Source organism: Amblyomma mixtum, chromosome 2 (genome assembly GCF_055824585.1).
Source record: "Amblyomma mixtum isolate Tamu chromosome 2, ASM5582458v1, whole genome shotgun sequence".
Lineage (NCBI taxonomy): Eukaryota > Metazoa > Arthropoda > Arachnida > Ixodida > Ixodidae > Amblyomma > Amblyomma mixtum.
Window position 1 is genome coordinate 285922218 of NC_143013.1, and position 16543 is coordinate 285938760.

Below are 16543 nucleotides of genomic sequence, written 5' to 3' on the forward strand. Positions count from 1 at the left end.
GGATCCTCGGTGAATAACCCTGAGACCAGTGTCATTGCTTCCACCGGCGTACACTACGATTTACATCTGCGCATAAGCAAAAGTACCATCGGCGTGCGAAACCTTCATCATTAACCTCACCACTGGGTCGGCCGAGGTCATTAACAGCGGGCGAAATTAAGAGATGCGATCGAGCTCGTTGTACTTGACACGCAGTCTTGAACCTAACAACAAAGGCTGCTATTTCCTGTACGAACATACTCCCTCTTCCTACCCCTCTCCCCTAAAAGGCACTTAAGTTTTCGACACGTCAGAATTTGCCGGAAAGGAAGCCGGTGATTCATCTGGGGAGAGAAAGTCGCCTTCCGACGGCTGTGAGTCACGGGGCCATGCACGTGAAATCCTCTAAGGCCGCGGTGAAACCGCAGGGTGTGTCAGGACAAGAACTTAGCGGACAAAAGGAAAAGTGAGGGGTCAGGGTGGGAAGACTGATAGGAAGAAGGGATTAGGTTAGCAGATGTGCATCCTTCGAACAGGGTTCCTTAAGTCACAGTTGTGAGCTGACATCCGGTGAAACCGCAGGGTGTGTCAGGACAAGAACTTAGCGGACAAAAGGAAAAGTGAGGGGTCAGGGTGGGAAGACTGATAGGAAGAAGGGATTAGGTTAGCAGATGTGCATCCTTCGAACAGGGTTCCTTAAGTCACAGTTGTGAGCTGACATCCGGTGAAACCGCAGGGTGTGTCAGGACAAGAACTTAGCGGACAAAAGGAAAAGTGAGGGGTCAGGGTGGGAAGACTGATAGGAAGAAGGGATTAGGTTAGCAGATGTGCATCCTTCGAACAGGGTTCCTTAAGTCACAGTTGTGAGTTGACATCCGGGTGGAAGGCCATAAGCATTCGAGGAGGCATTTCAAACGTCAACCTGTCCCTTCATGTCAAAGGGTCTGCGCCTTCTTTCCCTGGGAGGGGAAAGGAGGGAAGTCCTCCTCACGTACAGACCAGTGTTAAGCCTTATGTTCTGTCGTTCTGTAAACTCTTCATTCGTCAATCCATTCCGGCTCCTCCCACTACTGTGAAGAATGCGGTGGCGCACCCATCGCGTCTTTGGGGTCCGGTCGCACGTCAAAAAGGGCTCAGAGCCGCCAGGCCAGCAGTTCGGTCTAGTCCACTGCCTAGGTCGCACCCTTCCTGCAAAGTAGCGCACCGGGTTGGACGTCGGTCACCTCTACGCGGCAGACTGCGTATCGGTGGCCAAGTTCGGGGTCATTCGTCTTCAGCTGCGAGAGATGACCGCGCCGCTCAGAGCATCGACTCTCTACTGCTGCTTCGCCGCCGCGCTGGTCTTCTTGAGCCTGGGTGCCGCCGCGCCAGCCGGCAACGCCAGCAGCCCGAGTCCTGTGTTTAACTCTTCCTCCGGAGCGGCCGCTGACAACCATGCATTTACGGAGCGCCGACATGCCCGACGAGACGGCAGACTCCTCTTACCTCGAGAGTCGGCCGACCAGCCCGTCGGAATCGCTTCCGCAGCCAGCAGAGGCGGCCGCCGCGGCACCCGCCAGAAGGTTCACGTAAGTCAACCGACAAACCTCGTGTTCGCTTTCGTTGCTTTTGCCATTTTACAGGCGCTGTCTGCTGGGAAGCCACGAACGGTGGCAGAGCAGCGAGAAAAGGGCTGGTGTAACGCGTAAAGAATGACGCTTCTTCGAAGCCCAGGGAGTGAATGCCTGCATGCAGTACGGATGTGCTCCTGCTAGCAGTAATTTAGGCCTGGCAATATCTTTCCTTGCCCGAACAAGCTGAGAAAGCACGAGGATAGTAGGAAGGTTCGAAGTCTTGTGCCTTGATAGCGGCGAGAAAGTTGTAACGGAAATAGTGCTGCTTGCAGCTCGGCGAAATTCTCAATGGTACGTTTAACGCTTCTTGGGCAAAATTGCACAAGGCAGAAGGCCGCACGTGACGTTGTTAAAATGCGTGCGCCATTGGTACCCATATTCTCGCAGCTTGTGTCGGGTGTACGTCATGCGCAGATTTTACAATATCTTTGGTCTTTTGGGTCCTTAGAGAAAGGTACCGCGTTCACAGCTGCCTTGAGGAACCTATACCATGTGGGCGCGGCAGTGACGGCTGCAGTGGGTAGGACGAGCAATAATTTAGGCCTGGCAATAACAAGCTCAGAAAGCACGAGGATAGTAGGAAGGTTCGAAGTCTTGCACCGTGTTAGCGGAGAGATAGTTGCAACGGAAATAGTGCTGCTTGCAGTTCGGCGAAATTCTCAATGGTACGTTTAACGCTTCGAGGAATCTCCAACGTAGCCTCAGGGGAGCGAAAGGGTCTCGAAGTTTTTGTTTGTTTCTATGCCACTATGGTCGGATACAACTTAACGCAGGGGCTTTCCCCGTCAAAGGACCCTCTTCCATCCAGTGGTGTCGCCGATTCTCAGGACCCTGCTAGTGTGAGAAAGCAGGGAGAGGTAGATGAAAAGGGATAATCCCTTCCCTCTATGACCCCTCTCTCCATTGTGGCGCCGCTCCCTGCATTGTCACGCTAGCAGGGTCATGGAGAATCGCCGACGCCGGAAGGGTTTTTTGACGGGGAAAAGCCGCTGCGTTCTTCCACATTGTAAAGGAGCCCTAAAGCGATTTTTTCCCCTCTTTGAGGTTGCTTGTGTGCTACTACGCTACTGGCAAAATATGCGCTTCGTACCCCACGTATTGTGTCCATTTTAACAAAACTTCGTGCTGGGCTAGTTTTTAAGTATTGTGTCCAGAGTGATAGCCTAATGCAGATGGCATGCAGCGGTCATAGCGGCCGTTATGTGGGAGGTGCAGGGCTACGTTGTAAATCCGCGCACCGGTCTAACAATCCGCATCTCGCCGCCTGCACCAAGGATGTGGGCGTTTAGGACTGCATGTGCAAGTCGTGTATTTTTTTGTGTATAACATGTGAAAATGCACTGACACTCATTTGTCGCCAGTTTAAGTGTGGCGACAGTGCACGTTAACGCTGTTGTACCTACGCAACTCGCAGGTACGTAGCAGACGGCACCACTTCCATGGCCATCATCACCACTTCGGCGGGCACGACTACGATCAATCAAGTAAAGGACCCACCCCAGCCCGCCAGTTCGACACCCTACTCTTTAAGGCGGTCGGGTTCCTCGATGCCAACACGTGCGTCTCGAAGTTCATCTGTGAGGTGGTCGCGCGGCGGGGAGCGCACAGCTTCATCGGCACGACGGTCGGAGACCTCTTCAAGGGCCTGTCCCGTGCACCGCACGGTAGTCCGGCCCACGGCCTCTGGAGAGCTGCCGCCATTGGCAAGCGCGGTTGGTTGCCCGTGTGTAGCAACGCCTACCCCGAATGCTCATCGCCATTCTCCACGTTCCTGTCAATCGCTAACGTGCTTGGTTAATTTTTTAAAGGGATGCAGGTGCTACTCGCGCCGGGATTAGAGCCCTGCACATAGCGTGTACATAGAAGTTCTGCGTGTACATAAATCTGTGTAAACGGTGCTGTACGTTCGTTGTGGATGCTTCAGCGACTAGTCTGGAGCCAATAAAAATGTGCTCAAAATTAACCTGGCCGTTTCTTTGTCGGACTCGGGGCAACCATGTAGGAAGCGCTCCTGCTGCCCACGTCTGAGTACCTAGATTGTTATCGTTTCGAATAGCCAAAATAACGACCCAGTGACTCTGACTATCACGCGGGATACCACCTGCATGGTTGTAATGAAATAAAAGTGTACACCACTTACCTACTTGCCTCACCTATCGAGCGTGTGAGGGGGGGGGGGGGGGGTCGTTGAATTGCCGCTCTACGCAAGCTTTACGTTTCGATTATGGAATGGAATGTTTATTGAGGCTCTTCCATCAAGTCCTCATCTGTGCAGCAATCATTTGAGTCCGTGCTCTCTTGTCATCATAAGCCTTACTACACCCACTGCAGGACTAGGATGTTATTAATCCGCGTTGTTTCCGTTGCATAGCTCGCTGCGTTATCCTCCACCTTTCTGCCGGTAATATACAGCTGTTATATACTTCTCTATATTGGTGAAGTGCCATTCTTGATCTGAGAGTGTCTGCCGAATGCACTAAACCCCATTCTTGTTATTTCGCTCTCGTGGTCAGGACGTGCTCTCCCTACCAATCATAAAATGCTGTTCGCTTTTACCGCACTCGATTTGTGGACTCGCCGTTCTGCTTTGCCTACGTCATTGCTCAAGTTTTGCAGTTCACCCCGCGCGATTCGCAGACTAATAGGGTATTTCCCATGAAATCTTATCGTCAACTGTTGCCTCCAGCACTGCCAAATAGCACTGGAGAGATCGTGTCTCCCTGACCAATGCTTACTTGAATTTTGTACTGCTGTCCTATGGCTTTCATGTACCCGGTCGCTTCGGGAGCTTCCAACAAGAGATAACATAGCGCGATCCGCTTCAGCTGCGTCGGGACCAATCAGCTCGCGCGCACTGGTGGCGCACTGTACGCGCTATGGAGACGTATGGAGAGTTGCCAGTCAGTGGCCGTTTCTTACCCGATTTCCTACATACGCTGCCTGCAGTGCGCATTTTAGCCCATTTTTTGTAGCACCACATGCAGGTAACAATTTTGACCGATGTAAATTATGAACAAGCCTAGACGGAAGTAGGAAGTATTCGCCTACGACGATGACTGCGACGTCAAAGTGTTTTTCACGTAAGGTCACATAAGGCATGAAAAACACTGCAATACAATCGCTGCTTCTACATTTGTTTTCATTTCGGCTCCTGAGGCAGGCTGACTTTAGCAATGTAGTGAATTACAACGACAAAGAGCGATTATATTGCAGACTGACGTCACAGTCACCGTTCGGCTGCTGAACTGAGATAGCACGAGAAAGAAAGAATTTCGGTTATAAATTCTTCAGCGGTCGCAGAATACCACGTGGTAATCCATCTGTACTAATGCCTTAAGCGTCATTAAAGAAGCCGCCGCGGTGGCTCAGTGGTTATGGCGCTCGGCTGCTGACGCCGGTCGAATTTCGATGGAGGCGAAATTCTAGAGGCCCGTGTACTGTGCGATGTCAGTGCACGTTAAAGTACCCCAGGTGGTCGAAATTTCCGGAGCCCTTCACTACGGCGTTCCTCATATGCTTCGGGACATTAAACCCAATAAACCAAACCGTCATTAAAAAGAATAAAACACGCACCCAAGAGTTAGGTGTCTATATTCCTTTAATGCTTTGATTTTTGATAGAAGCCGTAGCTACTACTTTCCCGGTGCCAGAAGTTGGCTGCGGATGTAGCTCCATGTAACCGTAAACTTCAACAGACTCCGAATTTAGTGCGCATCCAGCAACCGCCGCAATCACTGCACATAATGAACCGTGCTGGAAACATGCTTCTCTTTTCTTACAACGTACCTGTACAATCAAGTGGTTGCTGAAAAATGCTACCCTCAGAGGCGGTTCACAATTTCCATCCGATACAATCACTGTTCACTGGTAGTGTTTTAGAAATCTTTGGGTAAAGGTTTTCAGTGCAAATTTGATTACGCTGCAAATTCTATGAAACGCAGAAAAAAAAAGAGGGCGAATGAAGGAACACAGAAGCAACAGGCCAGCCCCGACAATAGTGCTGTTGTTTTGCGTGTTCCTTCGTCATTCCTGTGTTGCATCGCCACTGCCCATGTTGAGATTTACAATAACTATGCACTCCTCCTTGAGCATGGAATCTGGAGGGAACATATGCAGGTTTACCTGGTCTTTGACGGCCCAAACCCACTCTGAACGCAATAATGCGCTAAAGGTGCTGCGCCGCATAACTAAAAGCACAGAATTTGAGCAGATGATGCCAGATGAAAATGTACGCCGTTTGCCGATCCCTCTCTGGTGGCAGCAACACCGTACGTGTAACCTGTGAATGACTAGTAAATCAGCTTCTCCACTTGGCAGTACTCCCGCATGATGGCGGTCAAGCTGACTTCTATCACACTGAGGAATTTTCCTTTTCTTTATAACAGGCAGAACATTGCCTTTGTGATGGAAACCAGACGTGAGTGTAAGTATCCGCTATGTGCTTAGGCCTCCTTTAGGTGATGAGTTATGCCACTAACACCTGGCCAGAAATGCAACGTGGCGCATGTTCTCCGTCCAAGGAAAGCCGTATGAAATCACAGGCAGTGTACGAATGTTGCATAAACAGCGGCCGGAGCAAGTTGCCATGTCCGTCCCAAGTTTCCCTGTTTTCTTACCGTTAGACAACTGCCAACTTTTAGTCTGTAATCAAGAGAAGCAATCTGGCATAGTATCAAATATGCAATTCAATCACACCAGTATACACAAAGACACTCAAGAATGTAATGGAATGAAACGAAAACGAGAGCTATGCATTTTTTAACTTTCAGAGCGCATATTCCTTATTCGCCACAGCTAAGCTTTAATCTGCCAGAGGAGAACAAATTGGCAAATAATGCAGCCAGTACAGGGTGAGAGTACAAAAGGAAGGAAAGAGCAGGCAGAGCTCGTAATAGAAATTGTCAAACTTTAATGACCATCACATACGACCTGAATGTATTTGGATTTCATTGCTGGCAGGATCCACACACAAACACATAAAGAGAAGAAATGGCAGCTTTGACAAGTACACCTGGAATAAACAGACTTAATGGGTATGGAGTAAACTGGCAGGCAGCAGAGAAAAAAGTAGGACATAGTATAACAGTTAAAAAACACACACACCTTGTACTCTTCACTGAACATGACGAATAACATCCAAAGCTAGCAGTACGACAAAAAGATACCATTTCAGAGGAAACAACGGCCAAATAAAACTGCACACGAGCTAGTTGTCAGTAGTCAAAGACTGCGATAGTTGTATTGCAATGAGAAACTCCACCATTCTGCAGCGAGCGCAGTGCGTGTTCACAGCAGCAAAGCTCAAAGGCAACCATTAAGAGCAATGCTTGCCTTTTGGTTTCAAGCGGTTCTCTCAATAAAGACCATTTTATTGGTTTTTCACAAAAACCAATAAACAAACAAAAGTGTCCATCGAAACTTGCCACAATTCCCTGGCAACATTTTGCAGTGTGGTTGGACATGGCCTGAAAAACTCTTCTCAAGAGAACGTGAGGTATTACTGCAAGTTTTCCTTTTATTGTGGGCTACAGGAAAATGCGGGGTGCTAGTTTTTGCCCTTACTGCAAGCTAGTGTTGCATTAAATGAGTATAGTACTGTGCACAACGAATTCGCTAAATCTCGTGCTGAAAGCTACCGGCTGGCTTTGCTTTTTTTACTGTGACGAGGCGAAGGCAGTTAGTTGCAGCACCGCTCAAAATGCCAAAGTGAGGACAGTGAAACATTGCATTTCTATACAGGAAACACGTAACTAATAGCTCCAAGTTGTACATGCAGTATCTACTTGCACATCAGCAGCAGCTACAAAAACAAATTCATTTTATCATTGATTTCGCGCCACCTACTGCAATTGTTTTACCATCCTTGACGTGAGTATCGAAGGTAGAGGTACCGTACAAAGCTTGTCATTGAAAGATGGAAAAAGATAAAGCAGATCTTGGAAAAGTAAAAGCAAACCATGACTGCAAGAGAACTGTGCAGAAGAGATATCTTGCAGAAAATATATGAGATAGCCACTAGACGTACTACTACTTACCAGCAGTCAACAGTTCATAACCAAAGAGTGGATGTGGATAAAAATACTGGGCAGTTCATAAAAAACGGTTCTCATTACTTCTTCCGAGCAATACTCGGTTGTGTCATCAGAAATACGCCCTTACCCAGAAAGATAAATCCGCTATCACCCAGAGCTCACTATTTATAATAAACAGGCGTCCGACTTGCAAAAAAAGAAAATGATGCAAGTGGAGTTAAATGGCAACCACCAAAGAACGCCTTGGTATTAATACTAGTGTGGAGACCTGATGGCTACAATACCTGAAAACAAAGCTAAATTACAAAATCCATGCAGCCACGTGTAGCGTGAAACCGTGGTGGTGTGCTAAAGCTACGCTTACAACATGCTGATAACACAATACAAGTGTGGATGAAATGACAAAACACAGGTCGTAGCAGGTTTTGAGAAAGATGAGAGAAGTGCAAAACTCAGCTCCCAATATATTACATGAAAGCAGGGTACACCACACAGAAATTAGACAAGAATCCAAGCTAGTGGATGACCATCTTCAAAGGGAAAGCAAAAAAGCCAACAGCAGTCGGAACTGGAGCCAGCAAAGGACAATGTGACGGAACCACAAACCAAATCAGCGTTCCTGAACAATGCATTATGAACACGACTTGTATCACAACCTCAAAATGACTGCACAACAAAAAATGCAACCATTCAAATCAAAACTGTGACAATATGGCACCTTGGGGCACGAAACAATGAAGCATGTACACATGGGAATCTGTGTGCTGTGAAATCTCTGAAGATACACCTTTTCTTATCTCACTCCAAATGTACGCATGAATCAACAATGACACACACGTACATACCACAAAAGCTGCCAAATGAACAAGTGCTGTAGCTAAGAAAATTTTGTTTTATTTCACACGACAGCAGGAACCACGGAATCACAGGGCTAATACATTAGTACCAAAGCTTAAAAAAAAAGTCAAAGGCTTTTATATTGACAACAGTGAATTCGCTGCATTAAAAGTCGCTGAAAACAAATTTACTGAAATGCAAATTACACAGCTGAATAAGAAGGAGTTAGCCATCAAAGGCAGAAGGCCAAATGATGTATCTACGGCTAGGCTGCATTACTTTCAGATATGCTACAACTTTGCACTGTGTGCATATCCTAGGAAACATGCGAGTGTAAATGTGGTTCTGTGCAAGAATTGTGAACTTGATAGTGAACAGAGAGAAATTCTGAGAGAGAGAGGCAAAACAGTGTGCCTTCATTCAACGAAGCACTTTTGCCCCGAAGTGAACTGCTTTGACAATCTACTGCTCTTCGATGTTATTACCATGCCTTAGTTCTAGTCACGATCATCCACTCACCATGTTCGCGAAAAACAACAGCAAAACCACACTCAAGCATGCTCCGTTCGCAGCACAACAAACCCAAATCTTCTCACAGCTCACCAGTGGCAAAAATAGAGCTCAATCTAGAAGCACCCTCACCTGTGGCTTTTCTTCATCAACATCATGCCTTGTGTACCCTCCACGTGCAATGATTGTGCCGCTCCAGCAACAAGTCTCCCATCATACGCTTGCACCGGAGAAGAAAAAATTTCAAGCACTAGACACACACCATTCGCCTTATCGCATTTGCCCCAACAAGACATAGCCAAGAGAATGAGACGAAATTACATGCCCATCCTTCCTGTACTTCAGCACAAGACAAACTGCTTCTCAGAAGAGCTTGGAAAAAAAAAAAGAACACGATTGCTGTCCCTCAAAGTTTTTATTAACGAGTGAAAAAAGAACTCAACAGGGTTGGCGTTCGCTCCAAATCCATGGTAGATGAAAAACAAAAATATGATGAAACTGAGGAAGGAGACAGAAAAAAAAAACAAGGAAATGAATCTGTGATGCTGCTTTTCTGCAGCCATAGAGGCATGCGCATGCCGTTGTTTGTGCTTCGTGGAACACGTCACCCCTCCCCAATTCTCTGGGGTAGTAATGCGCCCCCTTCCTACTGAAGGGCATGGCCACTGCTGCTTCTTGTTCTGTTTTCAAGACACCCTTGCAAAAGCGGTGCTCTCCCCTCCCAGAAGTGTGGCGGTGTGCTTTGGGGTTTCGTTGGCCAGCCTGAGACATGTGCTAGCATGGCTGCGGGGGGATGTATCTGCTGTTGGGTGTCCGCAAAAAGAGCCCTTATCCAGGGCACAGGAGATCTTTCTGTACAGCTGCTGCTACAGCTGATGTAGTTCCCGCTCTCGCCTCTGTTGTTCTCACTCGCGCGCGAAGCTTCTTCTGACCCCGGTGCTCATGAGATGTTGGCCCAACGGAGGAAGGCTGGCAGGTCCCGCACAGGGACATTGTGTGTGAGGGCCTTTACGCACAGGTTCCGGTCCTCTGTGATGAGAACTGCCTCACGATACAGCTTCACAGGTGCATCTGCCAAAAAAACAAAGGGGGATGGAATGTCTTGGTAAGTGATTGGGCAGCCTGCTAATCTAAGCAGGAAGCTTTCACTTTGGCCCAACCGAATGCATGCTCTCTTATTCGTGGTGATATGCTAAATTACGCAGAGCATAAAGCTACATCTTACATCAGTTTAGGTAATTTTATTTATTTTTCAGGGATGCTAGGAGTTAGAGATCAAAGAGAAAAAAAAAAAGGAGAGAGACGGTTCTAACACGAGTTTTTTCTGTTTTCAGAGAATTGGAGAGGTACAAACTTTAAATTAATGGCACAATACAAAACTTTAGGATGGCTATTGCATTTACTTTGATACTTTGAAAGCTATAACCAGTGCAATTTAAGAAATTTAGTCACCAGTGCTTGTTGCGGGCCTACAGAGCAGTGAGCTTTACATTTCAGAACTTACATTTCAGAACTATTAGAATCTTAAGTTTCCAGCAATTTTTTTCATAATGAATTAAAGGCCTTAACTTGAACTCTGTTCTTCCTAAGACAGTTTAATTTTTCCTTCTGTGTACAACAAATTTCCTCCACATGTGAATGTTTCTGCATTCCCACTAGGTTGGGAAACCATAGTATGAACCTGAGGTAAAAAGTTATACTGAAAGAAACACGAGAGAATGGCAATGGTAGATTTCGTAACAGGTCCCAAAAGCCTTTGAGACATCCATCCAGCCTTTCACCTGCTTGACAATGGCCCATTGCTTGTTCTGTATTCACCAAATCCTTTTAACTGATGTGAGAGCTGAATTTGGCTTCCCTGAATCTGGCTTCCCTGTGCATCGCTCATCTCTTGCTATGGCTCCTCACAGAAACTCAAGACTAAGCAATTAAATATATCCATAAGCAGCAAAGATAATTCACCAGACTCTCGACAGTCCTTAGACAAACAAAAAACAAAGATGATTAACTGAGTGCAAAGGCAGGAGAATATAACTAGAAATGCATATATCAGTACTATATCTGCTTTAATGGCACTGACTGCCCCCCCATTGCATAAAAAACTGCCGGAAGCTCACCAGGTTCCCTGGGCAAGGCATGTTCGGCCCGGTCTCTGCATAGCAGCAGGCAGCAGGTCAAAATTTGGTCGTCATTGGTCCCCTAGAAGGCAAAAGTGAGTTATGATTGGAAGGCAAGCATCTAGCAAATGCTAAGTACAAAGTGAAGGCAGTATGCCAAAGCAGAAAACAAAGGTCAAGATGAGAATTTATGCCAGCAAGCCAAAACAAAGTCTGCTCTGGCTGGTAATAATAACAGGCTCACTCCAGCCATGTGCTAATCAATGCGGAACAATCTCAGTTATCTGTGGGTATGCTGCCATACTATAAAGCCATTAGCTTGCCTGTTAGGGCTAAAATTCCCTTGTTACTGCAGTCAACAGCACTAAATTAGAGTGGCTGTGTGCACCCTTTATAAGCCTGCCAGGCATTTCTGGTACATCCAAATAGATGCCAATGGAGTGCGTTGGGCAACATGGGAGGAAAATGCTCCTTGACCAAAGATGGCTGCACCTATTACCAACACTGAAGTATTTGAAACACTAGCACAGAAACCGTTTTTTACGTGGATCTTGCCGCTTATCAAGGATTCCACCACATGCTAGATTTACTGGATTAAAGATCCAAAAGTTTGTGCTTAGCCCACTTTCAGCTTGTCACACACATTAGAGACCCTTGGAAAGCAAGTTTTGTAATATTATACGCTGTGACACGAGCATGTGACACGAACTTCACAACAATGCTGAAAGTTTATCTAAGGCATAACAAATGCAGTTACAATTGCCAATGCAAATGACTGTGCACAAAACTCCTTTACAGTTTTAAAATGCATGAAGCCCCAGTCCTGGCAGATGCCATAGCAGAAGTGTTGTCTGCTGAGAGTCACTGATCGAGATTTAGACTTTCAGGTGTGCTGTAAGCTTCTCACTACACAGCTGAAATGAGAAGCAAACCATGAGGTTTGAAGACTTGTGACCAAGGGTACAGATTTCCACTTGGCTATAGCTACCTTTTGCAAAAGACAACTGAAAACAGGACCAGCTGTCTGTAAAGAATCCGGGAAAAGAGTTCTGACAATACCAAGTCAAAGGACCATTTCAATCAGGAAATGCTCTGATAAACACAACTGCTCCAGCAGACTAAGTGGGCGCGCTTGGACAATTGGATGCAAAAGTGATTGTCACTTCACTAATAGAGGTATGCAAAAAATGCTACATCTTCCCACACCACGGCTTCATTTGCACAAAAGCTGTTACAAAAGGTGGCACCTGGAGTAAGGTTTTGTATAACACCTTACTTGTTCCCATACACAGCATTGCTAGCCTCTTTCTTAAAGTGAAGCCATCGGCTGTTGGCACTGCTGATAGCTGAGCACTTGGTATTCATAAAATCCCATACAACCTGCAGCCCTAATCCCCCCTTCTGGATTAAAAGTGGATAGAAATAAGTGGATAACTAAGACAGATAAGCCTTCGCAGGTGCCCCGACTGGCAATGCACCACAAGCGGGCACGTGCGATGCAGCCAATGCCAGTACCTTGTAGTCGCCGACGTCCTCACTGCGGAAGTTGATGGTGTCCAGGACAGATCCTCGGATGGTGATGGTCCTCAGCTTTGGCTCGCGCTGTCCGAACCGTTCCTCCAGATAGGTGAGGGCAGCCCTGGCGTTCGAGCCCACCTTCTCGTAGTGGTCGGCACACCCCGTGCCCGGACGGGAGCCACCTCGCGCCAGGCCGTGCAACTCGTTTAAAACTGCACGAGGAAGTTCACAGAGAGAACATAATTAAAATATATATCTGATGTAACATGTGCCAAAAGGCATAAAAGACAGAAGTGAAAGAAATTGTAAAGGAACAGAACGTCTGTAACATGCAACGCCACATGCCTCATAAATATTTACACAGAGGATTTTAGAGCGAAAGCTTTACTGCACGACCAAAGCTGCATAAGCCGGGACATTACTCAAGCCTTGGCCTTGAATAAATAAATAAATACTGCCATGACTGGGATTCAAACCCGTGCGGGCGCACACAGATCAGCTTCGCTAGCCAGTGCATGAGAGCACTAAGCTATCGCTGCAGCCGATCACACCTCGTGTTAAACTACAACACACACTCGTGCTGTGCACTGCACATCGCCTTCTTTGTTAAGTAATACTACTGCGAAACTAATATTTGCGCTCTGAGCTACGCGGCGGTAGTGACAGAGAGATGTGCACTGTACGCGTTGGCGTGTACAACATTGTCAAAGAAACACAGCACACAAGCAATATACGGCGGCATTGACAACATTGCTGCACAAACGCGGCCCTGAAGTATAGGCAGCGGGCATACACTGAGTGAATTGGCACTGAGGACAAAGAAGTTGTGTGCGTCTAAACGCACACAACTGGCTCCCTGGGTCAGCGGTCACCTCAATCCCGCTTTGTGGTACGTGGGCGTTACCCACCTGCAAAAAAACTGCTTTTACAAAATATTTCGTGCTTAGCAATGCTAAACCGACATTTTTTTTTTTTTTTTCATTTTATTACTCTTCACCGCAAAGCGAGGCTCGGTCTCGCCTAGCCTGCCCAAATCGCCCGCCAAGTGAGCTGACCCGCAATACGCGAACGTCAGCGGTCAAGCCCACCTCCCGCTCGCACCGACGGAACTCTGCGCAGGTCGGCCTGCGTTTTCCAAAAGGCGTCACATCGGTGCCAGCAACCGGCAGTACGCAAGGAGTGTTGTGAAAGAAACTGAGGGGGAGGCGGCAGGAAGGGGGGGGGGGGGGGGGGGCGTAGTGTGAGGAGGGGCAGCGCAAGCAATGCACAACGTCAGCCAGCCTGCAAAGAGGGGCCTCTCTATACTCCTCCGTTCCTCATCCCATTACCACGAGGGTCATCATGAGCGGGCAAACAAGACGAGCCGCGTTCCGTGAACCCGTGCACACACTCTCTCCCCCTCTCATCTCTGCCCCTTTCTCTCCTCGCGGTCCTTGTTCCTTTCGCCGACACCCAGTGGCGAATAACAAGCGCGCGCTCGCTCGCAGCGGCGGCGGCGGCTTCATTTAATTTGCGCCGGCACTGGGCAACGCAGAGAGAAGCCACCACAGGCCGCCGCCGCAGCCTTAAGGGGGGCCAGAACAAACGGCGCGCACCACAGCAAAAAACAGGAGAGAGAGAGAGAGAGCGCGTGAAGAGGAGGAGGACCCGGGCTTCGTTAGCCGCCTGCAAAGGCAGCAGCTAGTCGTAAAAGAGCGCTCGCACCGTGCGCACGAACACATAGCGACACCGGCGGCCCGCCTGCCCGGCCCCAATGAATAAAACCGCCCCGCTCCAACGGCACCGGGCAGGAGCGGATCGCAACAGATGCCATTGCCCCTGGGCTCCGGTTAATGCGGACAACCGGCCGGGCCGCAATAGGCGGCGCGAGGCGTGCGAATTTCGGTGCGGACGTCGAGTGGATGCGATGCGACGCGAAGTCGAACTTCGTCTCGCTCAGGCGTGAGAACAAACGAACGCGTTTCTAACGGCCCGAAAGGGAGAGAGGGGGGGGGGGGGGGGGGGGGGGGCGACCAGCGAGCTCTACACGGAATTGATGAAGCGGCCGTGACAATGCAGCACCAATTCGCCTTCGTTCAAAGGCGGCGCTAAGAAAACTAAAGAAGAAATAGCAGCCAGTCTCGCGACAATCAGATACGATCTCCCTTCACGTGTAGTAGGTAGCAGTGCAGGAGCGCGGAGAAAGCTCGCGCCGGCGACTTTCGGTCTCACGGCGACCGTGTATATACAGGTATACGTATTCACGACGCGGCCTCGACGCCACATGAAACAGGTTCATGGTCGGCGGCGAGAACAGCAATACGCGGCTGAGCACATGGTGTGCTGGTAAACACGAGACACTCTGATGCTGCGCGCTGATCAAAGCGACGAGCAATGTGTGCACAAAGTGCGAGCCGCGTGGAAAGGAGAAACTTGGTCCGCATTCAATCTGAAAGGGAACATTTCGAATGGCAGTACGTGGGGCTTAACGTCCCAAAGCAACGCATGGGCTACGAAGGACAGCGCCGCGGTCGATTCCGTTTCATTTAGACCACATGGAGTCACGTTCGCTGACGTCGAGCAGCAAACAGGTGTTTTTGCATTCCGCCTCCAAAGAAACGCTGCCTGTCGCCGTAACTGGGATTCGATCCTGCGACCTAGGGAACAGAACAAACAAAACAAACAAACAAAGGTCTTTCGTCGTTTACCGGGCGAAAAGAATTATACCGAAAAGCTCCGCCACATCACCTAACCCCAAGTTCGGCTGCGTCGCGAACCACGGATGTCATACCACCGCCAATGACCAACAGCAGGTCGCACGGGTGAACGCGGGAGACTTCAGAAAGCTATTACAAACACGACGGCGAACTAAAGAGAACGTCACAGATAGAACCAGGAATAAAAAAAAAGTACAGCAAACTGACTGCCACATCTCAGCACTAGCGTCTGAAGCTGGGCTAGTCGGTAACTGCATTCCATGACTACCGAACAACTGACGAGACACAGTAGGGAGGACACAGCACAACACAACATAACACAGCCTCCCTGCTGTGTCCTCGTCAGCTGCGCTGTATTTTTAGAAAATGTGCTACGTTGGCACATCGAAAATGGCGCGAACAGCACGGACGAAGGGGAGCTATACCAACGCGGGCGTTGGTTGTGGTTTCTCTTTTCTTCGTGACAAAAAAAAAAAAAAAAGATAATATCATCACTTCGTCCTCGTTGATCCCGGCGACGAGGCCCGGGGAACGACATCGCCACCTCCCTCCCGGGTCCTCGGCGCGATGCAAAACGATACAAAAAAAAAATTACCGACGATTACGTTACTTCCTAATGCGAAATTTGAGCGCAGCAAATAAGCTGTTTCACCTTTTCGATAGATTGAGGCAAAGAAATCGAGCAACACATGTTCGCGCTATCACAGAATTTTTTTTTTTTATTTTTCACACGTATTCGCAATTTCGGCTCGGGCGGTGCACATATACAGATCCGCCGCCACCGATCTGGCTCTCTGATTGCCACCGCACAGGGGTTGCATTGGAGGAGGAGCGAAGAAAGGAATTAAGTTCGAGCCGGCGCTTTGACAACCGGAGACTCGCAGGAAGAGGGGGGAGGGGGGCGGCGTGTACACCCAGCGGCAAACGATGGGGGCAGAAGCGCGCGCAGCAAGCGGACAACACGATAAAGGGAGGAGGGAAGAGATAGCAGCGACTGACTGATGCCGCTGACGCCGATAGCGCTGGGGGGATGAAAGGGGGTCGGAGCTGGTTACGAGGCCGACGACGGCGCGAAACCCAGGAACGGACGCCAAAGAGCTGCGCTCTAAAATAAGAAAAAAAGGAGGAGACGACTTCCTCAAAACGAGCGCGCACCTCTCTTGCGGCCGGCCGGATATCAAGCAGGCAGGCGAGGTGGTGCTCCGAAGGAGAGTTTCGCTGGCCAGTTAATTCGACCGCAC

The 16543-nt window shown here is 48.7% G+C and overlaps 2 protein-coding genes across 4 annotated transcripts in view; one reads left to right on the forward strand and one right to left on the reverse strand.

Moving 5' to 3' along the window:
• Positions 1 to 1041: 1041 nt before the first annotated feature.
• LOC149364344 (uncharacterized) lies at positions 1042 to 3555 on the forward strand. Its single transcript, XM_089574291.1, has 2 exons — positions 1042 to 1547; positions 3007 to 3555. Exons 1-2 carry the CDS (start codon positions 1266 to 1268, stop codon positions 3388 to 3390), a joined length of 666 nt encoding a protein of 221 aa, XP_089430417.1. The 5' UTR covers positions 1042 to 1265; the 3' UTR covers positions 3391 to 3555.
• A 2923-nt stretch (positions 3556 to 6478) lies between these two features.
• Positions 6479 to 16543, reverse strand: part of Smg6 (Smg6 nonsense mediated mRNA decay factor) — an 86820-nt gene continuing 76755 nt past the window's right edge. For all 3 annotated transcript variants that reach the window (XM_089574285.1, XM_089574284.1, XM_089574283.1), the window contains exons 17-19: positions 12604 to 12818; positions 11089 to 11170; positions 6479 to 10042 (exon numbers count right to left, since the gene is read on the reverse strand). In XM_089574285.1, coding sequence (XP_089430411.1) covers positions 9912 to 10042; positions 11089 to 11170; positions 12604 to 12818 — 428 coding nt within the window. In that variant the 3' untranslated portion in view covers positions 6479 to 9911. The remainder of the gene's footprint in view (positions 10043 to 11088; positions 11171 to 12603; positions 12819 to 16543) is intronic.